This window comes from Oenanthe melanoleuca, chromosome 5, assembly GCF_029582105.1.
Source record: "Oenanthe melanoleuca isolate GR-GAL-2019-014 chromosome 5, OMel1.0, whole genome shotgun sequence".
NCBI lineage: Eukaryota > Metazoa > Chordata > Aves > Passeriformes > Muscicapidae > Oenanthe > Oenanthe melanoleuca.
In genome coordinates, this window is record NC_079339.1 from 8782721 (window position 1) to 8807026 (window position 24306).

The 24306-nt window shown below is 63.9% G+C and overlaps 5 protein-coding genes across 7 annotated transcripts; 1 reads left to right on the forward strand and 4 right to left on the reverse strand.

The window, feature by feature from the left end:
• Window positions 1–18: 18 nt before the first annotated feature.
• PTPRCAP (protein tyrosine phosphatase receptor type C associated protein) lies at window positions 19–1617 on the reverse strand. The gene is made up of 2 exons (XM_056493197.1): window positions 1428–1617; window positions 19–859 (listed from the first exon to the last, which is right to left on the reverse strand). The coding sequence occupies exons 1-2, from the start codon at window positions 1428–1430 to the stop codon at window positions 308–310; spliced, it is 555 nt and encodes a 184-aa protein (XP_056349172.1). The 5' UTR covers window positions 1431–1617; the 3' UTR covers window positions 19–307.
• Window positions 1618–1684: 67 nt separating this feature from the next.
• Window positions 1685–5495, reverse strand: CORO1B (coronin 1B). Of its 2 annotated transcripts, XM_056493194.1 has the most exons (11): window positions 5431–5495; window positions 4483–4685; window positions 4276–4398; window positions 4072–4201; window positions 3821–4002; window positions 3486–3605; window positions 3306–3410; window positions 3095–3240; window positions 2959–3016; window positions 2374–2661; window positions 1685–2272 (listed from the first exon to the last, which is right to left on the reverse strand). In XM_056493194.1, exons 2-11 carry the CDS (start codon window positions 4681–4683, stop codon window positions 2150–2152), a joined length of 1476 nt encoding a protein of 491 aa, XP_056349169.1. In that variant the 5' UTR covers window positions 4684–4685; window positions 5431–5495; the 3' UTR covers window positions 1685–2149. The 2 variants fall into 2 exon arrangements, with proteins under 2 accessions (XP_056349169.1, XP_056349167.1); XM_056493192.1 differs by having other exon boundaries at window positions 3306–3605.
• A 233-nt stretch (window positions 5496–5728) lies between these two features.
• Window positions 5729–9307, forward strand: LOC130253947 (calcium-binding protein 2-like). Its single transcript, XM_056493005.1, has 7 exons — window positions 5729–5919; window positions 6452–6747; window positions 7918–7948; window positions 8143–8286; window positions 8359–8468; window positions 8833–8980; window positions 9062–9307. Exons 1-7 carry the CDS (start codon window positions 5841–5843, stop codon window positions 9088–9090), a joined length of 837 nt encoding a protein of 278 aa, XP_056348980.1. The 5' UTR covers window positions 5729–5840; the 3' UTR covers window positions 9091–9307.
• Window positions 9308–10095: 788 nt separating this feature from the next.
• On the reverse strand, window positions 10096–15889 carry OSBP (oxysterol binding protein). Its single transcript, XM_056493148.1, has 14 exons — window positions 15616–15889; window positions 14473–14681; window positions 13578–13825; window positions 13302–13500; window positions 12915–13020; window positions 12781–12835; window positions 12550–12681; window positions 12227–12472; window positions 12026–12146; window positions 11840–11943; window positions 11655–11750; window positions 11391–11572; window positions 11086–11306; window positions 10096–11010 (listed from the first exon to the last, which is right to left on the reverse strand). The coding sequence occupies exons 2-14, from the start codon at window positions 14666–14668 to the stop codon at window positions 10868–10870; spliced, it is 2049 nt and encodes a 682-aa protein (XP_056349123.1). The 5' UTR covers window positions 14669–14681; window positions 15616–15889; the 3' UTR covers window positions 10096–10867.
• An 827-nt stretch (window positions 15890–16716) lies between these two features.
• Window positions 16717–23960, reverse strand: PATL1 (PAT1 homolog 1, processing body mRNA decay factor). Of its 2 annotated transcripts, none has more exons than XM_056493150.1 (19): window positions 23877–23960; window positions 23288–23399; window positions 22992–23203; window positions 22835–22909; window positions 22062–22256; window positions 21873–21974; window positions 21614–21703; window positions 21267–21478; window positions 21105–21194; window positions 20793–20976; window positions 19681–19804; window positions 19495–19592; window positions 19353–19412; window positions 19097–19245; window positions 18615–18774; window positions 18296–18445; window positions 17820–17911; window positions 17531–17680; window positions 16717–17385 (listed from the first exon to the last, which is right to left on the reverse strand). In XM_056493150.1, exons 1-19 carry the CDS (start codon window positions 23889–23891, stop codon window positions 17364–17366), a joined length of 2292 nt encoding a protein of 763 aa, XP_056349125.1. In that variant the 5' UTR covers window positions 23892–23960; the 3' UTR covers window positions 16717–17363. The 2 variants fall into 2 exon arrangements, with proteins under 2 accessions (XP_056349125.1, XP_056349124.1); XM_056493149.1 differs by having other exon boundaries at window positions 22835–22912.
• Between the last annotated feature and the right edge of the window lie 346 nt (window positions 23961–24306).

Genomic DNA, 24306 nt, shown 5'->3' on the forward strand with positions numbered 1-24306 from the left:
GCGAGCCACGCCCCCTGATCCAGGCATAGCTGCTCTTTTATTGGTTATTGCTCAGGCCCCTGCAGCCAATCAGGAGCCTCAGCTGGGGGCAGGCAGGGGACAGAGAAGGGGTCCCTTTGGTGACAGGGTGGTGACACTACAGGGAGGTGACAATACAGCGAGGTGACACTACAGGGAGCTGACAGTACAGGGATGTGCCCCTACAGGGAGGTGACATTACACGGAGGTGACAGTACAGGGATGTGCCCCTACAGGGAGGTGACATTACAGGGTGATGACATCAAAGGGTGGTGACGCCAAGACGATGTCACAAGGCGGTGACGTGTGGCCGCGTGTCCCCCCAGGCCGCCGTCCCCGAGAAGGCGTGCAGGTCACTGAGCAGGGCCTCGGCGCTGCCCCCCGCCACCTCCCCCTCGCTCAGGGGTCTCTCCCCGCCCTCTGCCGCTGCTTCGGCCGCCTCCTCATCTTCCTCCTCCTCATCCTCCTGCTCATCCTCCTCCCGCTCATCCTGCTCCGGCCGCCGCTCCAGGCTCCAGGGCATCAGCTCTTCCTCCTCGCCCCGCACGGCCGCCACCTCCCGGTCGCCGTCCCCGAGGGCCAGGGCGGGGTGCTCCGGGGCGCGCAGCCGGTGCCACTGTCCCCGCAGCAGCTCCAGCGCCCGGCGGCCCAGGGGCCGGGGGTGGTAGCGCCCGGCCGAGAGGCGGCACAGGTGGTGCCAGGCCAGCGCCAGCCCCAGCGCCAGGCACAGCAGGAGCCCCAGCAGCGCGGCCACCGCCCGGTCGTTGCGGGCCACCGCGGGGTCCCCGGCCGCCGCCGGCCCCGCCAGCGCCAGCAGCACCGGGTGCCACCGCGGGCCAGCCTGCGGGCGAGGGCAGCGGGGTCAGCACGCAGCTTCCCGGAGCTGGAATGCCGGGAAGGGCGGCGGGGACAAGGGGCAAGGTACAGGAGCAGAGGACAAGGGCCAGGGAGGGGGAGGTGACCCCTGGGGACGGAAGGCGTGGGTGGCGGGTGCAGCAGCACCTGCAGGTGCTGGGCGAGAGGAACCAGGTCCTGCCACCCCACGTGGCTGCACAGCCCCTCCGCCATCCCTCGCCCCTGCCCGCAGGGCTGCAGCCCCATAGCACCCCCTGCCAAAGCCCCAGGGCCCCCCAAACCCGGCACTCCCAGCTTTCAATGTGGCTGCCCGGCCCCCACCCCAATACCCGACCCCCCCAAGCCCACCATGCTTCCCTGAGCCCTCCCCTCCTTCCCCCCCAACCCCACTGTGCCCCCCTTATCCCCCAGCCTTCCCCCCAAACATTCCCTGCTCCCCTTACCCTCCCACTTCCCCCCAGCCTCACTCCGGTTCCCTGATCCCGATTCCCTCAACCTCTCCCCCACCCTCCTGGCTCCCAGTCTCCCACCCCGCCCGGTTTTGGGGTGCTCACCATCAGCGGGTGCAGCCGGAGCGGGTCCCGATGCCGCGGGCGCGCTCTGAGAAGGGGGAGCCCCCCCCCCAACTTCCTGCACTCGCTCAGCGGATGTGCCAGAGCGGGGGGAGGCCGAGCGCTGCACCCCTTCACCCCTGCTACCCAAAATGCCGCCCCGTGCCCCCCCACTTCCTGCCAAGGCGCTGAGCTCCCACCCGTGACCGCTGCGCCTTCCTGCCCCCACTCTGTCACCCCCTAGGTGGCCCCTGCAGCCATCGCTTTTCTTATAAATCCTTTATTTGGAGTGAAAATATAGTTTTTGACCCTGCACTGGAATGGAGAGGGAGGACACAATGAGAAGGAGGGGAGGAAAAGCCCCCAAAATATACGGGGGACAATATCTCACAGTTGAGGAAGGCAGATCATGCCCTGCCCCGCAGAAAGGGGGGAGACCCCACACAGGAATTGGGGGTGCAGGGGGTAATCTTTGATCCCAGGAGCAATCCCCAGCCCGAGGAATGAGGGCAGGGGTGGAGAATGGTCCATGATTTGGGTGGGGGGGGCAGCACCCAGTAAGGCAATGGGGGGGAAGCGGGGAGCTGCCAGAGGGGTGGCCAGCCCCCTAATGGGAGAAGGGCCCGGAGCAGGGCAAGGGGGGGCACCTCAGGGGGGCGAGATGGTTCAGGGGGGTCCCTGGGGTGCAGGCGTGGTCCCTGGGGTGGTGGTCCCTGAGGGGGTCCCTACACGTGGCCGTTCTCGAGGCGGCTGAGCTGCTCCTCCAGGCGGGAGATGCGCTGGCCCTGCTCCGCCACCAGCGCCCGCAGCGCCGCCACCTCCTGCAGCACCTCGTCCAGGCGGCCGCCCTGGGGGACACCCAGTCAGCCACAGCCACACGGGACACGCCCAGCAGAGCCACACCCGCACCGGCCACACCCCTCTGTCCCCTTGCCCCTTGTCCCCTTACCGCGGTGCTGCCGGAGCCGAGCGCCGGGGGGGCACTGAAGCGAGAGGACGCAGGGGCCGCGGGCGGCGTGGAGGGCGGCGTGGTGGCCCCGGTGGCCGCGGTGGCGCGGCTGTCGTGTAGCAGCGTCCGCCGGCTCACCTTGAGGTCCCGCTGCTTGCTGGGGACGTAGGCCTGGCGCAGGGACACCAGCACGGGCCCCGCCGTGCGCCCCGCCACCCACTCCTCCGCCTCCATGGCCGCCTCGGGGCCGGCCGTGTCCGGGTACAGGTCGTCCTGGAACAGGTCCGACTGCCCCCAACAGCGTCAGAGGGGTGGTGTCCTCAGGGGACCCCCAGAGAGACGTCCATGGGGACACAGCCTCACTGGGGACCACCCATTGCTCCCATGTCCTGCTCACACACAGAGCCCACAGGGACAGATCCCACCCAGCCTGGTTAGGAACCCCTTGCTCCTGCCCAGGAGCCCCGCACAGCCCCGTGTCCTGCCCGGTGACCCCTCTCAGTCCCCCTGGGAACTCCCACCAGCCCTACTGGGTACCCCCACCCCACATTCCCCTATCCCCACCCTGCTCCCATCCCCACCCACCTTCCTTGGCACGGTCATGATGATGGGCTCACACTTGCGCTCGTGCAGCTTGTAGAACCTGCCAGGGGAGCAGGGCGGGTCATGGAAGGTTTTGGAGGGGTCTGGGGGCCCTCCTTCCCCATGTCCCCATGCCCACCTGGCGATCTCGCACTTGCTGACGTCCAGCCCACGCTTGGGCATCCAGCCCATTCCCCGCTGGGGCTCCTTACTGGTGAAGGTGTTGAGGAAGTGGATGTAGGGCGGCTCCTCCGTGATCTCGAAGTACCGGATGCTCGAGTCCCCCTGGGGGCACGTTGTTAGGGGGGTCCCTGGTCCGGGGGTCACCAGCGGGGAGGGGGGCTCCGTACCTTGCCGCAGACGTAGACCACGTTGGTGTCGGGGTCGTAGAAGGGCAGCAGAGCCCCGTTGCTGGAGTCCAGCTCCTGCAGCCCCATGGGCTCCTCCAGGTTCTCCTGGGGGTGGGATGAGGTGTCAGGCACGCGGGGGTCCCCGGAATGGTGCCGGGGGAAGCCCGGGGTGCCGCTCACCGTGTCCCACAGCGCCAGCTGCCGCTCGCTCATGCGGCTGAAGCCAGTGGTGAAGATCTTGCCGTCGGCCAGGAAGATAGCGCGCATGGGACGCGCCCCCTCGTGCGCCCGCTCCTTCTCCTGGGGGGCACGGCCGTCACCGGTGCCCACAGCGCCCCAGGGACGGGCACCGAGGGACAGGGGACAGCGGGGAGAGCTCGGGGACAAGGACACTCGCGGAACACGGGACGGCGGGACAAGAGCAGGGAGCAGGGGATTCCCCCCAAGTGACACAGGGGCACCCCCTGGAGACAGGGCAGTGCCCTGGTGACCCCCGTGGGGGTGGGGACACTCACGGCCACCACGGTGCCGCGGCGGGGGTCGATGACACGGACGCTCTTGTCCTTGCAGGCGGTGCAGAAGCGGGAGCCGTCGCGGCTCCAGCTGACGCTGTAGATGAGGTCGGGGTGCAGCCCGTCCAGCCGGTACAGCTCCTCCGCCGTGCCCACGTTCCAGATCAGCACCACGTTGTCACAGCCTGGGGGACACGGCAGGGGTCACCTCGGCCGCGCGGCCCCCTCCTGCCGCCCGCGGCGTCCCCCCGTACCCGCGCTGAGCAGCACGTTGCGGGCGGTGGGGTGCCAGGTGACGATGCCAACGCGCTTCGAGTGGCCCTCCAGGACCACCACCGGCTCCGTCAGCGGCTGGCTCAGCCCGTTCTCCGGGATCTGCCACACCTGGGGGGACAGAGGGGACAGTGAGCGAAGCGGGGTGACCCCTGCCGGCCCCAGGGTCCCAGGCCGCCCCCCACCATGACGGTGCAATCCTCGGAGCCGCTGGCGATGACGTGGTCGTTGTGGGGACACCAGTCGATGTCGAGGACGGGGCCCGTGTGGCCGCACACCGTGGGGTACGACTTGTCAATGCGTCCGGTCTGGGGACAAAGTGACAGCAGGGAGGGGGTCACCCACCCGCACGAGCCGCCGCGGTGTTCCCCACGCCACCGCCCCGCCGCCACCTTGTGCAGGGGGAGCACCAGGAAGGCGCCGCCGCCGCTGGCCTCCACGATGATGGCCACGAAGGAGGGGTTGACGGCGCAGAAGGTGCTGTCCCAGGTGACACGGGACACGCGGATGTCATCGTAGCACTGGTCCGTCTTCACCGGCTGCCCGAACACGTGCCGGAATTTGCTCTGCCGCACCACCTTCCGGAACGACATGGCTGGGGAGTGCCCCGGCCCGCGGTCAGGCGTGCTGGGATACCCCAGAACGGGAGGTGGGGCCGCCAGGGAGGTGGCTCGGGAATGGGGTGTCCCCTGAACTGGGTTTGTCGCTATCTTCCAGCCCGATAAAGGGTATTTCAGCCACTCTGAGGAGCCAGGAATTGGGGCACACACACCTCTGTTCCTGCCAGCTCCCCAAAGGGAACTCAGGAAGCACCCCAGGAATGGGGGCTCTAAGCAAGACAGGGAGTGTCCCATGCAGGATGGGGTCAGGGACAAGGGTGTCCTCCTGGAAACACGGGTAGGGATGGAAAGGAGGGCAGGGACAACACCAACAGATCAGGGGATGAGGGTGGCCCTGCTGGCTATGGGGTCAGGGAAAGGGAAAGGGATGGGGACAAGGATAGGGATGGAGGGCACGAACGGGGACGGCGGTGGCCTCATTCTGTACGGGGATAGTGACGAGGATGGGGACAGGAACAAGGATGGGGACGGGGGCGGGGTCAGGAATGGGGCCGGTGGGGACCGCGCTTGGCACAGGAACAGGAATGGGGACAGGGACGAGGATGAGGACATGGACGGGGAAGGGGATGGGGTGGCCCTGCGAGGGATGGGGACAGGGATAGGGATGGGGACAGGGACAAGGGGTGGCCCCGAAGCGAACGGGGCCGGGGAAGGCGGATGGGGGGCCGTGCCCGGCGGGTCGGGACGGCGCTCGGTGCCCGGTGCGGTGCCCGCACTCACCGGCGGGTCGGTGCCCGGGGCCGGTGCCGGCGTCGGGGGCGGCGGGAGCGGCGGCGGGGGCGGGGGCGGGGCAGGAAGTGACCGGGGCCGCCCCGCGCGTGCGCGGCGCCGGGGCGGGGACACCGGAGGGAGGGGGGGACCGGGGGCACCCCGGGCACGGCACCCCGGGCACGGCACCCCGGGCACGGCGCCCTGCACACCCCGCCCTGGCACCCCGGGGCAGGGACACGCGGGGGCAGCGTCCGTGGGGGGCACAGAGGTGACAGCGGCAGCGAGTGACACGGGGGTGCTGCTGGCAGGCTGTCACCCCCGCCGGTGTCACCCCGCGGTGACACAGCAGCCGGCGTCACCTCCCTGCTCTCATTTTGGGGTGTCCCTCCCCTCTGAAAAACCCCTGTGCCCGCCCAGTCATGTCCTGGGGACACCCCAGCAGTCCCCATCCTGCAGGGACAATAAACGGGGGTGGGGGAGCTCAGGGAGAGGTGACAGGTGAGGGGACACAGTGGTGGCCTTGCGGTGTCACCTCGGGGGATGTGGGTTGGTCTGGGGACACTGTGGTGGCTGTGGGGTGTCACCGCTGTGAACATCGGGCAGTGCTGGGGACACTGGTGGCTGTGGGGTGTCACCACTGTGAACACGGGGCAGTGCTGGGGACACTGGTGGCTGTGGGGTGTCACCACTGTGAACACGGGGCAGTGCTGGGGACACTGGTGGCTGTGGGGTGTCACCGCTGTGAACATTGGGCAGTGCTGGGGACACTGGTGGCTGTGGGGTGTCACTGCTGTGAACACGGGGCAGTGCTGGGGACACTGGTGGCTGTGGGGTGTCACCACTGGACTCAGGGCCTCGGTGGTGACCCCGGGACGCTTGTGGGAACGTGTTCGGTGGCCGTGGCTGTTTCCTGCCATTAATCACCGCTAATTGGCTTTGCCCTGCCGGGCCCGCGGCGGGGGGAGTTTGGGGGGGTCACGGGGGGTGTAAGAGGATTTCCCTGCTCCTTCCTCCGGCTCGGCCATCCCAGGGTCCCGCTCCCTGCCCGCCCGCTGCCCACCCGGCCCCGGCCCCATGCCACGCTCCCACGGGGACAAGGGGACCCCCAAGGACAAGGAGCCCCCGCAGAAGGGGAAAGGGGGGCACGAGGAGGGGGAGAAACCCTCCAAAACCCCCGAGGACGCCGGTGCCCCGGCCCCCAAGAATTCCGACTCCGAATCCCGGCACGGCAGCCACGGGCAGAAGGGTGGGAAGAAGGGTCCCGCGGACCCGCACGCTGCTGCCACCAAGACCTACTCGCCCTTCCTCAACACCGTCTTTGGCAAGGTGGGGACACTGGGAGGGGACGTGGGGAGGAGGGTGGGGACGGAGGGACCCTGGAAATGGAGGGGATGGGGGGACAGTGGAGGTGGGGACAGGATCCTGTGGATGGAAGGAGCACAGGAGCTTTGGGGACATGGTGAGGGACACTCTGGGATCCTGGGGATGGAGAGGATATGGAGACAGTGGAGGTGGGGGCATGGGGACAGTGAGGGTGGGGACAGGAATAGTCCGGGGCCCTGCTCATGGAGATGTGGAGCATTTGAGACATGGGGACATGGAGACAATGGGGTTGGGGACAGTGGGGTTGTTCCAGAACCCTGGCTATGGAAGGGACATGGGGAAAGTGGGCATGGGGACAGGGACAATCCAGAACCCTGTAGATGAAGAGGGCATTGAGGCAGTCGGGATGGGCTTGGGGACAGTGGGATGGGGACAATGGAGGTGTTCCAGAACCCTGGGAATGGAGGGGACATGGGGCAAGTGGAGATGGGGTTGAGACACTCCAGGATCCTGGGTATGGAGGGGATGTTGGGCACTGTGGACATGGTTGGGGCCACTCTGGGACCCTGGAGATTAAAAGGACATGGGGACAGTGGGGACACTGTCAAGGGCAGTCTGGGACCCTGGGGATGGGGACATGGGGACAGTGGGAATGGGCTTGGGGACAGTCTGGAAATCTGAGGATGAAGGGGATATGGGGCACTGAGAACAGTCAGGGACACCCTGGAGATAGATGGGACATGGGTGCTGGGAATGGTGTTGGGGACACTCTGGGGCCCTGGGGACAGAGGAGACGTACTGAGGGGACATGCTGGGCAGGGACAACCAAGCTCTGTGGGAGTGAAAATGCTGCCCCCAACCTCTGGAGTACAAACCCCCTCGGCAGCATCCCAGGCCAACCAACACATCCCATCTGGAGCTGGGGGTCCCGAGGTGGGGACACCCCTGGGGTGGGTGACAGGAGGGGGGACACAGGTACAGCGCCAGGGCAGGTGGGAGGCGCCGGCACAGGGCAGGGCGGGGCTTTGCCTCCAATCCCTCTAATCCTCCGCTGGAGTTAATTTTGGCCCACGCTTAACAAAGGTGACACCGAGGTTTGGAGGGGCAAGGAGGGGGGATGGACACGGAGTTGGGTCTCATTCTGCTGTCACCCCCTCTGTGTGTCCCATGCAGGAGCGGGAGCTGTCACCGGAGGAGCTGGATGGTGAGCAGGGGCACGGGGTGGGGACACAGGCCGAGGGGAATGGGGGGCACATCCTCATGGAGGGATCTGCCGTGGTGACATGGCCATGGAGGGGTCTTCCACATCCAAGCAATGACCTGCCCTGGGGTGACACGGTGTCCGTGTGACCCTCCACGCCTGATGACTTCCCTGTCCCCACCCATGGCCGTGCCCAGAGCTGCTGGACGCCTTCAAGGAGTTCGACACGGACCAGGATGGCTACATCAGCTACAAGGACCTGGGAGAGTGCATGCGCACGCTGGGCTATATGCCCACCGAGATGGAGCTCATCGAGATCTCCCAGCACATCAAGATGAGGAGTGAGTGGGGCCGGGGCCGGGGAGGGGACCAGGGGGTCACTGGGGTGCTGAGGGTGTCCATTCCTGCCACAGTGGGTGGCCGTGTGGACTTCGAGGACTTTGTGCAGATGATGGGCCCGAAGCTGCGGGAGGAGACGGCGCACATGGTGGGCGTGAGGGAGCTCAAGATCGCCTTCCGCGAGGTACGGCCACCGCCACGGGGACAGCGGGCACGGCGTCCCCTCCTCCGGCCACCACAGCCACCAGGGGACACAGGCGTGGTGGGGACAGTGGTGATGGGGGCATGGGGGGAACAGTGATCATGGGAAGACCATGTGGAGAAGGTGACCACAGGAGGGACCATGGGGTGACCAAAGACATGGAGGGGACACTGACCATGGGGGAGTAGTGACCATGGGGCGACCACAGGCACGGAGAGAACAGTGACCTGGGGGAAATGATGAGCATGATGGTGACCACAAGTGCAGAGGAGACAGCGAGCACAGGGAGCTGGGGGTGGCCGGTGGCCGTGGTGGGAGGGTGACTCCCATCCCGCCGGTGCCGCAGTTCGACATGAACGGCGACGGGGAGATCAGCACGGCCGAGATGCGCGAGGCCATCGCGGCGCTGCTGGGGGAGCAGCTGAAGGCGCAGGAGGTGGACGAGATCCTGCAGGACGTGGATCTCAATGGGGACGGCCACGTGGATTTCGATGGTGAGAGGACTCCCCCTTCCCCGGGGGGCCGCGGCAGGGGCTGAGCCCCGGGTCCCCTGACGTCCCCGCCTCGCCCCGCAGAGTTCGTGATGATGCTGTCGTCCCGGTAACGGAGACACCGGGCAGGAGAGGACCCCGGGGTGACCCCCCCAGCCCCTCCTCAGCCCCTCCCTGCCCGGCCGAGAGACCCGAGAGCTCTGCCAGCATCAGGGTTCGGAGCGAACCGCTGGAGCGGAGCGCCTGGGAACAGAAGCCAGACCCGCGACCCCAAAAGCCACCGGCTGTGGAGGCAGAGCCAGCGGAGGCCGGGGCACCCAATAAACCCGTTTGGCCGGAGCTGGAGGAACGTGTCTGGTGCTTGTGGGGAGGGACGTGGGGTCAGTGTCCCCGCAGTGACCCGAGCCACCCGCTGTGGGGGACAGCGGGGACCCGCGCGGGGCGGTGGCTGCCGGGGGCGTGGCTCAGCGGCACACCTCGCTCTCCCATTGGCTGGGTCTGACCCGCTGAGATCGGCCGGCCAATCAGCACGCTCCAATTCAAGGTGGGCGGGAAACCACCCGCCCTCCCGGAACGGTCACTCAACCCAACTGGCCAATCAGCGCGAGATAGGGCACGGGTTCGGCCAATCGCGGCTCTCGTGCCAGCTGGCCAATCAGAGGCCGCGTACCATGGGGACGGGCAGGGCGCGGTGGGAGCCGGCGTCACTCGCAGGGCGTCCCCACGATCCCTTGGGACATCCCGCTCCCAGGGGGTCCCAGGACTTCCTCTCCGTGCATGCTCCCCACCAGACCAGGTGACCCCTGGGCCAAATGGGGTACCTGGGAAGACGTCAAGGGTCCCCCCCAAAAAGTCACCCAGGGTGTCCCTAGCACCCCAAATCCAGTGGGGAACACAGGAGGACACAGGAGACACCCCTCAATCCCCCCCACCGGACACAGGGCAGCAGAACTTGGGCAGTGGACAAGGTGGCTGCTGGAGAATTCCATGAATGGGGCTCAAGTCCCTGTTTGGGTGCTGCCACTCAGATCCCTACAGGAGTAGGGGCCCCCCAAAAATCAGTCTCAGGGAGGGGCTGCACCCTCCCCCCACCCCACAGAGCAGGCACAGGGTTGGGGCATTCACAGATTTTAATTTAGTTATTTTTCCAGAGACAAAAAAAAAACAACCCAAAAAAAGAAAAAATAAAAAGGCATCAAACGCCCCCAATTTCAGGTTCGGGGGTGCAGAGATTCCCCCCATGGCGCATCTCCCCCCCCTGTAGTGTCTGGGGGTGCAGGGGTCCCACTGCACCCTAGAGAGACCCCCCCAAAACCCAGGCCCTCCCCCTGCCCTAAACCTACAGGGAAGGCACCTCATGGGGGGGTCCCCAGGTGTGGGGGCCACCCCGGGGAGGGTGGGGACTCCCCAAACCGGGGGCTGTGGGGGAGAAGGGGACCTCGATTGCTCTCTACATATATATAATATACACCTATAGAACAGGCTGGGGGGGAGCCTGGCCCCCCCCGGACCCCAAAAGCACCCGAACTCCTGGGGGCGAAGGGGAACGGGAATAAAAGGGGAAGGGGGGAGACCAAGGCCAGCCTCGGGCTCGCCCCGCTGCACCTTCCCCGGGGCCCCCACCCCAGGGGTGGCTGTGCCCCCCACCGCAGGGTGCTGAGGAGGCGGGTGGGACAAATGGACCCCCCTTCCTGCTCCAGCATGGATTTTGGGTGGGGGGGGCTGTGTTGGCTCCTGCTCCCCAAGGTCAGTTTGGGTGGGCTAAGGCAAAGCCCGGCCGGCACTCACGGCGAGGCGCGGGGACACACGGTTAAGACAGACGGATGGACGGGGGGGGTCCTGGCCTTCATCCCTCCCCCCCGCCACTCCTCCTCCTCCTCTTCGCTGGGCTCAGAAAATATCCGGGCACAAGCTCCAGTCCTGCTTCTCCTTGCTCTCCCAGTAGCCCCCCTTGTAGACGTGCGCCAGCTCCTGGGTCACCGGGTCCTTCTTCCGCTCGAACCACAGCGGTTTGTAGGGATCGTAGGGTGTCCCTGGGGGGCGCAGCGGGGTGAGGGCCGGTGGGGGGCCCCGAGGGGGGACACCCCTGTGTGACAGCCCTGCCTTACCGTCCTCCGTGGCGCGGGCGGCCTCGGCCTCGCGGCGCTTGCGGGAGAGCCGCTGTTTCTCCTCCAGCCGCTGCTTCTCCACGTTGGCCTCGTCCCACCTGCCGTTCTCCATGAGGCGCTGGTCCGGGCGCCACCGGCTGTCCGTGGGGGCCGTCCCGTTCTCCGGCGCGTTCAGGGTCAGCGCCAGCTCCGAGAAGTAGTACATGTTCTCTGCGTGCTTCCTAGGGCACGGCAAGGAGCGGCACTCAGCGCCAGCCCCACAGCCCTGCTCCCAGGGCCGCCTCATTCCCCTTCTCCCCACTCACGGGAGCGGGTTCCGCTTCCACAGCAGCACCCGGCTGTCCTCGGCGTCGTGGGCTCGTGGCCGCGCCTCGGCTCCGTTGTCCCCTGTTCCCAGCTGGACCTTGTAGCAATCCATCTTCTCATCCCACGTACCCAGCAGGACAAAATGCACCTTTCCTGAGGGGTCCATCACCTCCCCGGTCACCTGGCAGGAGAGGGGACAGCGTGGATCAGGACACACCGCAGTTGTGAGCAGCCTGGGGTGTCCCATGGCTCCACGTCCCTACCTTCCTTGCCACATCTCGGGAGAAGTAGCTGTAAGGGACGAACTTGAGGATGCACTTATCCCCTGTCTTGTGGTTGACAATCTCGATCTCACCTGACTGTGGAGAGGAGAGGACAGTCACACCTACCCGTGCCCCATTCCCCAGGGATCCATGCTTCCATATACCTCCCATCCATGCCTTCCCACCTGGTCTATCCAGAGCTTCCCCACGATGATGTTGTGCACGGTGGTCGTCACCTTTTTCCACGTGTAGTGGTTGCCGGAGGAGTGGAAGACGCAATGGATGGTACCTGGGGGAGGGAGACTGTGCTGGGAACCACACCTGGAGTCTTGGGTAGTCCCAATAATCCCACACGCTCCTGAGGCGCTCACCCAGAGGCATGATGGAGAGGTATTTCCCTCGGAATTTGCTGGTGATTTTGATTTCCTGGCGCAGCGTCCAGCCGTTCTTGGAGTCGGCGTGGTGGGCGGCGGCCGGCGGGTGGTGGCTCACCTGGACACAGGATTGGGAAGAGCTCAGTGCCAGCCATCCTGATGGCCTGGGAAAGGCTGGGACAGAGGAGCTGGCCGCACCTGCTCGCAGAGGGAGCGGTATCCGTTCTCCTCCAGGCGATCCAGCTCGAAGGTTTCCCCCAGGAGCGGGTTGAAGGGTTTGCTGGTGCGGAAGACGGTGGTGGAGTAGGAGGACACGGTGAAAGCGGCCACGTAGCATAGCTGCTCCAGGGAGCTCTCGCACCGCGCCGCCTGATCCAGGAGCTCGTGGTATTCCAGGTCCTCCGTCAGCCGCTGCAGCATGGACAGCGGCTCGTTGAAATTCACCTGGAAGAGGGAACGGGTCAGAAAAAAGGGGGTTCCGGGGTGCTGTGTGCCCACCTGCCGCCTGCATCTGTGCTCACTGGCATGGGAATCTTGGAGAGCTCCTTCCCGATGCAGTTCTTCATGATGCTCCAGAGGTTGAGGCTGTAGTTGGGTTTGTAGGGAATGCGGGTTCTCTTCTCCTTCTTGGTGTCCTCAACCTGGTGCTTGTACTAGGGAGAGGAGAGACAAAGGCTGTTATATCCCTGTGACCCCTCCAGACCACTTCCATGGGAATTTGGGCACCCGCAAGCCGTAAACCCCCATCCCACCTGCTCATCCAGGCTGATGTCACTGCTGGTGCCACTGATGTTGCTCCCAGTTCTCCTGGGAAGGATGGAAAGGGGATGAACATTCCCGAGCAGGACAGAGTAGTGAGGGGACTCCCCTCTCCCCCAAAACTCACTTGTGGCCCATCATGTCGGGCATGGGGAAGATCTCTGGGGCATCAAAGAACTCATTGTTGTCATCATCTTCATCACTCAGGTCACCTTTGGCAGGGCAGCACAGATCTGGGAAAGGGGACAGGCCTGGTGAGAAACCCCCAGTTTCCTGCTGAAGGCTCCCCTGTCACCAATCAGCAAGGCAAAGGGCTCACATCCCACACCAGCTCTGAGGGGTGTCAGAGGATAAGGCTCAGGGAGCCAGTTTGGGCTCTGCTGTGGATGCCAGAACCACTGGGCTACACAGGTGAGATGAGACAGACACATCCCCTGGGATCAGCAGAGCCTGGCTTGGAAAATCCCAGAAAGCATCTGGGAGACACCTGGACACAGGACTTGTCCCTCCCCACCTTTGCCAGAGCCTCCACTGCCGGACGTGCTGGCGGGGAGCACCGTGGCCCCCCGGAAAGCCCTTTCCAGGTGGTTGTGCTGCTTGGCTAGCTGCTCCAACGTCTCCTCCAGCCGGATCCGCTGATCCCGCTCCTGCTGCAGCGACTTCTGCCACTTCTTCCCGTGAGTTTGTGCCAGGAGCATGAAATCCCGGCAGGCCTGCGGGGAAAAACTGTGCTCAGCATGGAAGTGGGGGCTTTTCCCACTGAGGTGGAATGCTCAGGAGGGGGACTCACGTTGATCATGGCGTTGGAGGTGATGCGGAAGAGCGTGGCCCGCTCGTTGACCTGCTTGATCTTGTCCGTGCTGTCGGGAGGGAGCCGCAGGGCCTCGAGCTCGCTGAGGGAGCGCTGCAGGGCTGTGCCGTGCTTGGCAATCAGGTCGTTGCAGGTGCTCAGGTCCTCCACTTTGCTGGATAAAATCCGCAGGGTATTCTGCAGCTCCGTCTTGTCCGTCTGCGACACTGACTCATCGCCGGAGTCGTCTGCGGGTGGGAAGGGACGGGGAGTGTGGGATTGGGACTGCCAGGAAGGGCATGGGGGGATCCCCAAATCCCTGAGGGCTCCCAAACACTGGTGGTCCAACTCTGTGCATGCCAGGCTGTTGGGGTCACATGTGCCTGGACACAGCCAGCCCCTTCCAAACCTTCTTGCTGGAGATGCTGGGATGCTGCCCAAGGCACTGGGATCCTGCCCTAGGTCCTATGAGGCACTGGGATCCTCCCCTGGGGGCACTGGGTTTGTGAGGAACTTGAAGCCTGCCCTAAGGACACTGATGCTGCCCTGTGATCTTGTCCTGGGATCATGCTTGGGGGCACTGGGATCCTGTGCCCTGTGGGGCTGGGATTCTTTTCTCTGGGCACTGGGATTCTGCCTGGGGGACACTAGGATCCTGTAGAACACTAATATCTTGCCCTGGGTCCCGTGGGGTAGTGGGATCCTGCCCTGTGTCCACCAAGCACTGTGATTCTGCCCTGGGATTCTTGCTGCTTGCAGGGCTCTGGGAACCTGGCTTGGGGTCTGTGTGGCACTGGGATCCCACTCTGAGGACACTGATACTACCCTGGGCACTGTTGGGCACTGGGATTTCACCCTGAGGGCACTGTGACTCATGGATCCAGGAATTCTGTACCTGATTCCTCCAGCATCTTGACAGCCTTGGCCTTGGCGAGCTCCAGGGCGGTGACCCAGCGCTGCCGCTCCACCTCGGAGCTGGCCTTGAGGTGGTAGGTCTGGGCTCCGCCGTTCGAGATGATGAAATTGCAGGAATCCTCCACGGTGATGTTGGCCGTGGCCAGGTTGATGGTGCCGCGGCACGTGTGGCCCATCTCCGCCTTGGATCTGCACGGGGAGGCAGCAGTGAGGGAAGGACAGGGCCAGGATCCCCGGGATGAGCCCTCAGGGGGCTGTGCAGGGGGCTTGGCATTCCGTGCCCGGCAGCCAGGGCTATTAATAGGGAGGGTGTGCTGGTGCCGGAGTGGGGCCAAGCCTGGGGATGTCGTTCTGAGGGGACAAGTCCACACCCCCAGGGGTGGCCCCAGGGATCCTGGAGCCTCAGGGATCCGGTGCTTCCCGGATCCTGGCACGGGGGTGAAGTCCCAGCGAGGCCGCGCCAGGTTGGCACTCCCCTTCCACGTCATCGGGTGACAGAGGTGACATCCAGCCGGGACACCCCCAGCCCGGTGCCAGCCCGGTGCCCCCCCCGGTGCCGGCGGTGTAACCGGAGCCGGCAGCTGCCGAAGGCTCCGGTTCCCCATCAATAATTGAGGGACAAGAACCCCCCCGGGCCGGGCTCAGGTGTCCCCGCGGGTGACAACGCACGAGGCCGGCGGGAAGAGCGGCTGGGAGGGACAGCGGGATCCCAGAGCTGCGGGAGCTGAGGGGGCTGCAGACCCCCGCCCACCCTCAAATAACCACAGGGACAGAGATGTGACAATCCCGGGGACAGAGAGGTGACAACCACGGGGACAGGGGTGTGACAGCCGCCCCCATCTGCTGCTGGCACAGAGGGGCGGCGGAGAGCAGGCTAACGACCCCGTCCCCCCGCCAAGAGCAGTCCCGGTGACCGGGAGGTGACATCCCCCGTGACGCGGAGGTGACAACCGCGGGGACAGGGAGGTGACAGCCACCCTCGCTCCCAGCTGGCGGCGGGGCACCGAGCGCTCTCCCGCCCTGTGCGAGGAGCCCATCCCGCTTCCCTCCCGCCGCGGGGGCTCGGCCCGGCCCCAAGGTCACGGGGGGCCCGGGGGACGGCGGGGCGGGTCCCGGGGCGTACCGGTAGTAGCTGAGCAGCCCATTGCTGAGCACGAACCAGCGGCGCTGGTATCCCTTGATGTAGTTGGTCCACTTGAAGAGCCAACCCTCGCGGGCCGAGCCGGGACCGGCCCCGCCACCGCCCGCGCCGCTTCCTCCGCCCGCCGACGCTGTCGGTGGCCCCGGCGCCGCCGTCGGTGCCGGTGCCGCCCCGACGCTCGCCGCCGGTGAGGGCAGGGCCGGGGGCGCGCCGGGGGCCGCGGGCAGCGCCGCGGGCCCGGGGGGCGCGGCCGGGCCGGGCCCCGCGCCCGCCGCACGCAGCTCCGCCATCGCCGCCGCCGCCACCGCCCCGCCGCGTCGCCGTCACTCGCCCCGCCCACGTCCGCGCCCCATTGGCGACCAAGGCGCCGGCGGGGCGGTTCATGCGTTACGATTGGCCGAGGGCGGTCCCCTGGGCCGTCAATCAAGAGTGGAGCCAATGGGCGGGGGAGCGGCGCGCCGCGCGTGCTGACGCTAAGCGGTGAGTCACCCGCCAGCGATTGGCGGAGGGGCGGGGCTGATCGCGACGCGCGCTGCCATTGGCTGAGGTGTGGCCACGCCCCCTGCCCTCTGCCCGGGAGGTACTCCCGGGGGTCACGGGTTCGAGACCCCCGAGGGGACAGAGAGGGGACACGGCGGGGCCGCGCGGGGCGCGGCTCGGGCCAGACAAGGAGAGACCAGGCTGGCAGCCGTATACAATTCATCTTTATTTACAATACCCTATAAAAATGTAAATTTAGAAATTTTATTCTCATTAACCAGAACCAAAAAGTGGGAGGGACAGGGAATAAAAAATTCAAACAAAAAAAATAACTGCAAGCAAATGAAACTAAGAAAGTAAGCAAAAAAGGGGAAAAAAAAAAAAAAAAAAACCAAAACAAAAAGCAGGAAAAAGGGGGAAAAAAAGCAATAAAATAAAATAATAATAATTGAACTTTCCACTTGATCTGTCAGAGGAAAAGGACCGTGAAAGGGCTGGGAGCAGTGGAGGGGGCGGGCTGGTTAATGCCAGGAGGAATTCCAAGCTGTAAAATCCCTCCATGTGCAAATCTCGTTGCTTTTTTTTAAAGACAAAAAAAAAAAAAAAAAAAAAAAAAAAAAAAAAAAAAAAAAAGGGTAAAATTATCCCCCAACCACCACCACCACCTTCCCGAGAAGCAGCACAGCTGAATCCACCCGGATTCAATCCAATCCAGAGGGGACAGAGGCCCGGCTGTGCCCCCCCACCCCGGAGCTGCTGGAGCTGAGTGAGCCTGGGGGGGAGAGAAGGAGCCGAATTTTGAGAAGACGAGGCGTGTGCGAAACAGGTGTATGCAGTGTGGGGAAGGGCAGGAAGCAGAGCTCAGTGCTTGTGGGAAGGGCTGGAGAAGGAGCAGTGGGGAACTCCTGGCCATGGACATGGAGCACGGGGCTCCCCGCTTCATGGGATCCTCAGTAGTGTGTGTGTGTGTCTGTGTGTGTGTCTGTGTGTTAGGGGGGGAAGCAGCAGTTTTTGGGAGTGCAGAGGGGGAAATTGGGAGCAGCAGAGAAAGGCAGCACTTTGTGGGGAAGTGGGGAGCAGCCAAACATCCCCCTCTTCCTGCTGATCCAGGTATTGGGGGACAGATGTGCCCCATGTGCCAGGCCGGGTGTCGGGGGAGGCGTGGGGTGAACCGTGTGCCCTCCATCCATCCTTCCTTCCTTCCATCCTTCCTCTGGAACATTCTGGTGGTGGCAAGGAGCCACGGAGATCTATCGGATCCCCTGCACTAAGCTGGAACCAGGGAACAACAGCAGCGGGATCAGCGTGAGGCAGTGATTCCCCTTTCCCCAAGCTGCTTTTCCCCACTCCAATCCTTCTCCCAGTCCCCTGGTGGGACAGGGCCACATTCCCATGGGAAAAGAGGGCTGGCACTCACTGCAATTTCGTCTCCAGCAGGTTCAGCTTCTGCTGGTCAACGTAGCGAGAGAAGAGGGAGATCAAGTTGGAGGGGATGGACACAGGCTTTGCCAGGGCTCCCTGAGGGATCCGCAGGAGCTCCCGGGTCGCCATCAGCATCAGCTCCGTCCTGCCGGAAAAACGGGAGAAGGGAGCAGTGAGAGCTGAGGAGGTTCTGGGAGCCTGGAGGCTGCCTTTTCTTCCCCAAGGGGGCTGGGAATGTGGTGACATTCCAGGCAGCAGCATCCCAACCGAGGACAGGGACTCACCATTGGTTGTCCTGCATCAGCTCTGCGTTCGTGTCCGAGCTCTGCAATTCCTCCCCTCGGCTCAGGACCAGGTACAGCAGGGACAGACCGAACTGTGGGGATAGGGAGGGGATCCGTCACCTCCAACCATGCCTCGGGAGAATCCCCAACACTTCTCAACCCTCCTGGAGTGCTGGCACAGGCAGGAAGACCCCTGGATGCCTTTGCAGTAGGACGAGGAAAAGACCACAAACCACTCCCAGCCCAGGCGGGACTTACTGGGGCAACATTCCCACTGCAAATTCCAGGACTGGAGCATGGAGCGCAGTGGGATGGACCCAGAAGCTGCTGCCAGGCTGAAGCAGAGCTTGGGTCCACATCAGATAGTTAATTAGCGCGCCAGACACCCTCGTTAATCAGCGAGGGGAACGGGTGTTGTGCTGAGCGTGCTGCTGGGGCAATTCCCAAGGCTGGGAAGGGGTGGGGATGAGGAGCACCTTGTTTTGGAGCACAGCAGTGAGGTGCAGGTTGGTGGGAGCGGAGGCGCTCTGAGGTAGGTTCGTGAGCTGCTGCACAAGGCTGGTGACTGTTCCCAAGGGAAGGTGGTAGAGGACGTGGGAAAAGGGCCTCAAGAGGCAGGGAAGCACCTGTAGATAAATGAATACAGTTGTCAGCTCCACACACTTCCCTGTGCCTGGCAGGAATTGCAAACAGCTTCTCCCACAAAGCCCCTCCAATCCTCTGGCACCCTCCCAGGAAAGGCAGGAATGGCCATCCTGAAGACACACGGAGCCCTTCCAGCCTCTGGAACCTCACCTCATCCTGAGCATCCTTCTTGATGAGGAAGGGCAGGTTCCTGGCCGTGGCCATGAGCACGTCGGCCGCTTGCTCTGGAGACAGGAAGGGAAGGATGCGAGCCACCAGGCGTTTTCCTTTCCGGATGCACATGATCTGCATGAAGTGGTCATCACTCGGCCTGAGGAGGGGAGAAAGGCGTCAACCCTCATCTGGGAGCATCCCAGCATTATCCCATGGCTGGATCTGCCCCAGCACCAGGTGGAAAACACACCCCTGCCTCAAGAAACTTCCCTGAAGTAGGGAAAAACTGCACAGGAATGACATCCCTAATCCCCAGCACCGCCAGCTGGAGGGGATGGAAGTTGTGACTTTGTAACCACCGTGAGGGCAAAATGGCTAAAAAAAGGTTACTTCAGCCCCCAGCAAGAGTCAAGCAGATCCATGGAAAACTGGTTTCATTCAGAGGTCCCAGAGTACAGGAGCTCCCAAATATCGCTCACCTGTCCTGCCCAGGTGCTTTCCCCCTCAGATTGTCATACATGTCACAGATCTTCTGCTTCCTCTCTCCCATCAGGGCTGGCCGCTCCCCTTCCAGGCTCAGGAGGTAGCGGCGCTCGTAGTCCTCCACGTCCAGGAGGAGGCTGTACGTCTGCAGGAAGCATGGATCACTCAGGGAATCATGGAATGGGTTGGGTTGGCCCACTTTTTACCCCACCATGGACCTCTGACAGTCAGGACAATTCCCCTTAAACTCACCTTCTCAATAGTGACGAGGGTCTGTCGCCTCTTATCCCGGACCTGCTTCTCCTTCGTCTCCTGCCGGGGAGAGAAGAGGGAATCAGGGCTGTGGGAAGCAGCCACAGAGCTGCAATGGAAGGGAGAAAGGCCAGGAACTCACATCATCCTCGCTGCGGGATGTCACCACGGCGTCAATCATCTTCCGGGGGTTGTTGACACTGGAGACGGTGAGTTTTCCCAGCGAGCCCTCAAACTGCACTGCAGGAAGGAGGGAGCAGGGAAGCTGAGGGATGAGCCCCCTCAATCCCTGGATGAAAGGAGCCCTGGGGCTGCTGGAGGGCTTTACCTGGCTTGTAGGTGTGTTCCAGCTTGGCCACCTGAGGGGTGATGAGTTTAGTGCGCTCCTTCTTGGGACCATCACCGTGCACTTCCTCGGCGGCTGCTAACTTCTCCAGCTTCTGGAAGTAATTCTGAGGCAGGGAGAGGAAATGTTGAGAGCCTTCTCCCAAAAAACCACTGGCCATCTCCCTCTCCTTCTCCACATCATCATTTAAGTCACATCCCTCAGGATGACAGAGATTGAGGCTCCTCCTCAGCCCTTTCTCAGAGGACAATGACAAATCTGCTCTCCTTGTGGGGTTCCCAGTCCTTCCAGCACATCCCAGTTAGCCAGCCTAGCTCCATGGCCACCACGCTGAGGCCTCTCCAAACCATCTACCCGGTTTCACAACGGTAGAGCTTTGCTGACTCACATCCTGCACCAGTTCCTCTTCTCTATTGGGACCAGCTCACCCACAGATTCCAAAAAAACTGCCAGCTTGGGAGAGGGTGGGCCCAGCAGACATAGCTCTCCCACCCCATTCAGCCTCTCGATGTCCACCCCAGACATTTCCCTTTCTCCCTGGGGACCCTCAAGCAGTCCCTCAGCGACCACCTTGCTCCACTTGCTCTAACTCTGGCTTTTCCCAGCACTATCTGATATTCCCTATTCCTGAACTGGAGAAAAGCAGGAGCAATCTCTCCATATCTGCAGTAACTGAATCCCCAGAATGCAATGCCTATCCACCTGCTCCACTGCTTGGATTCCCACAGGATTCACCACCACCATTCCCAGTCAGACCAAAGTCACCTTTTCCCTGCCCAAGGATCTCTCTGAAGTTTTCCATTTAGCATCTCCCTTGTCTCATTCCAGGGATTTTAGCCCGGCTCTGTCACACTTCTCGTGGAGAGCTGCTCTCCTGTTATTCCAACCTACAAAACCAGTACACTCCAACATCTCCTCACGCCTGGAAATGATGCCCAAGTAGGAGTCAGCTCTTCCCAGGGATGCTGATCCCACCCTGTCCCTCTGTCTTCCTCTTCCACAGGGGAAAACAATCCACTGCATCTCTCTCTGGATTAACATCCCACTCCCACCCAACATCCAACGGACAGGGGGAAGAGCCTACTCCCGAGTACCTGATAATAATAATCATCCAGGTAGGGATCAGTGCTCTGCAGCTGCATCATCTGGATCTTGGACACCCAGTCCTTTTCCCGCTGCAACATGAGGTTGGCATAGGGATCCTTACGGATCTGCTCCTGATGGCTGCTCCGGTGGCCCCCTCGGTCCCCCCCAGAACCATTGAGGCTCCGGTGCTGGCTGGCAGGAGAAGAAGGGCACCCGTGAGCACACCGGAGCTACAGGAAGGGACAGAGAGGGGGGACAGGTGACCCTGGCAGCAGGACGCGTCTCCGTGCCGCCGGCCCCGTCGCTGTCCCCGCACTCACTTGCGGTTCTGCTGCTGCCGCTGGTGCAGGAGCCGGCGGTGCTGCGGGTGCAGGTGGGTCGTGTCTGGCCGGAACATCTGGGGCTGCGGCCTGGGGAGAGCGGGAATCGTCAGCCACGGACGCGGGGAGCGGGTGGGATGCTGGGACAGGGACAGCACCGACCTCAGGTTCTGCAGGTGGGATCCGGGGCCCGGAGGGTGCGGCAGCTGCGAGGGGGGCGGGGCGGGGGGAGCCCCGAAAAAGGCACGGAACCCTCCGGCCGGGGACATCATCTGCCCAACTCTGCCCTGCAGCAGCTTGGGATTCACAGACGGCAGCGGGCTCCCCACCAGCCCCGACACCCGGGCAAACTGGCTGGGGGACATTCGGCCGGCCTAGAGGAGCAGAGAGGACACCTGGAGTCAGCCAGGTGGGAAGAGGAACTGGGATGGCCAGCAAGAGCCTTGGAGAGCCAAGTCCCAGAGCCACGCAGAGAGAACGGTGGGATAAAGCACAGGAAGGAGCTTTACCTGGGCTCCTCCGAGCAGCTGGGCTCTCTGCAGGTGTGTGAGAACGGGAGAGACGCTGTGGGGGAATGGGTGGCCCAGGAGGGAAGAATTCTGGGGAAAGAGTTGGGAAAAGGGACCCCAGTCAGAAACCACAACTGGCAGACAGGACAAACCCCAGGAAGGGCAGGCTCCATGGGGTGGGGATGAGCCACAGGAACACAGGGAGGTTTTGAGGGGGCTGGTCATCAATCCCCAAAAAGGAAGAGAGCAAGCTGGATACCGGAACATTGCAGAGCTGGTTGGGGGACATCCTCTCTCCATAGGGAGTGGGATAACGCTGCTGCATAGTAGCTCGGATGTGGACAGGCTTGGGACACAGGATCTGGGAGGAGGCAAGAGGCACAGTCACTCCCCCGGAAAGCGGCTGGCACCCTTGGGAGCAGTGGGAAGCTGGGAAGCGAGGAGGTACCTGCTGGTTGAAGTTTGGGATGGCGGCCTGTTTGGGGGGGGTGCCAATGGGAACGGCCCGCACTGGGGGGCTCCCGATGATGGGGGACGAGGAGCGCCGGGGCAGCGCCCGCTCTGATGGATCCCGCTCCTCATCCCGAGCCTGCGGAGGCCTCTGGGGCAGGGCATAATCCAGCACGGACACCGACGGCATGTCCTGCCAAAGGAACGGGAAGGACACGCCCCTGGAGTCACAGGCTGGGACAGGAGGAGGCTCAGTGTCCCCCCTTCCTCCTGAGAGCTCTCCACATCCTACTGTGATTCTCTGGCATCTCCACGCAAAGCTGGGCATTCCTGGAGCTCACGTGACTGCCAAGAGCATTCCATTTGGGATAACAGGGCGTGGGGTGGGAATTCTGGGTCACCTCCCAGCCTGGCAGAGCCAAGAGAGGGTTGGGAGAGGGTTGGACACGCAGCACTTCAAAGCCTGACTCTTAATGAAACCACAACAACACAAAAATCCTCTGCCTCCAGGCATCAACATTCCCAAATCCTGCTGGGAGCCCTGAAATCCCTCAGCCATCACCAGCCATCCCAGCCCAGCAAAAATCCGCCACCCCAGCCCTCCAGGATCCGAGGGGGGACAGAGGGTGACAGCCATGAGGGTCCCCCATAATCCACGGATGCAGCCAAAGGGAAGTGGGACACTCTGCTATCCCAAGAACAGTTTATCCCACCCAGCTGGCTGCCACAGGCATTTGGGACCAGGGCAGAGCCCCCGCCCCCAGCACCTACCTGAGCAAGGAGCGGCCCCCGGATCCGCCGCAGCACGGCCGAGCTGTCCCAGATGCTGGAATTCAGCCCTCCAGGCTGCTGCAGGGCACGAGGAGAGTCAGTAGGGCACTGTGGGATCCATCCCCACATCCCCCTGCACCTCCCAGCCCGCTCCCACCTGTGGGGGATCCCTGGTGTGCACGGCCTGCATGATGGCCGGGTCCTCCAGCTCGCTGTCGATGACGAGGCGCGTGAGCCGCTCGGCCAGCGCGTCCTCGGGATCGCCCAGAACGTCCCCGTCATTCCCAACGGGCCCGTCCGGCTCCCGGCTCAGCCCGGCCTTGTCCTCCAGCTCCGCCAGCCGCTCGTGGGCCTCCTGCCAGTCATCATCTGCCAAAGGGCACAGGGTGAGGGATGCGGGCCAGGGGGACCCCTGGGCTCAGGGGGATCTGGGGGTGGTGCTCAGGGTCTCACCGACGGCCCCGGCCCCAAAGGTATCATCGTTGAACTGGTCGATGTCTTCATCCTCCTCCCCCAGGGCCTGGAAGGCATCTTCATCCTCGTCCAGTGGGCAGTCCTCCAGGGACTGGGACAGCCGGGAACAGGGTCAGCTCCACTGTACCTCCCTGATGGCCGCTCAGCCCATGATACCTACACAACCACCCCCTCAACCAACGATACCTCCCCCAGCACTATTATCCACCCCGGAAATCTCCCCAATCCATTATTCTTATGCAGTAACTTCCCCAACCCATTATATCTCCCCAATGACCCCTCCAGACCTAAAGGGTGACCCTTCCCGTTATACGTTCCCCCAGCCCGTTAGAGGTCTCCAGTGCCCCCCAGACTCCTCCTGCCCCCCTGGAGCCCCCTCCCAGCCCCTCAGACCCCCTCAATGACCGCCCTCCCCAGCTCATTTCACCTCCCCCGCCCCAGCCCGTTATACCTCCCCCACTCCGTTACACCGCCCCTGTGCCGTCCCGGCGCGGTTCTCCCGCAGGCCCCGCGGGGCTCCGCCCGCCCTGGCCCCCGCCCGGCCCCTCCCCGGCCCCTCCCCGCTCACCGGGTACCGAAACATGGCGGCGCCGGCGCCCCCCGCCCGCAGGCTCCGCGCCGCCCGACCAGGCCCCAGGCCCCGCCGCGCATGCGCCGCCACGGGCGCAGCCGCATGACGTCATCCCCGCCACCGCCCCGCGTCCCGCCCGCCGGCGCGAGATGGGGCGGGGCTAATGCAGGCCACGCCCAACAGAGACCACGCCCCTCTCGCGCGTGTTTCTTAAAGGGGTAGCGTCCTTTTTTTTCCCGCGCGCAGCGGTGACACCCGCGTGTCCCCCGCCCGCAGTCGTGCCCCTCAGTTTCACTCCGTCCACAGCCAATGTCACCCCATTCACAGCCCCAGCAGTGCCCGCCCAGCCCTGTCTCCAGCTGTGTCCCATCCACAGTCATGTCCCCCACCCGCGTCCCCCGTCCCCAGCCGTGTCTCCGCACCTGTG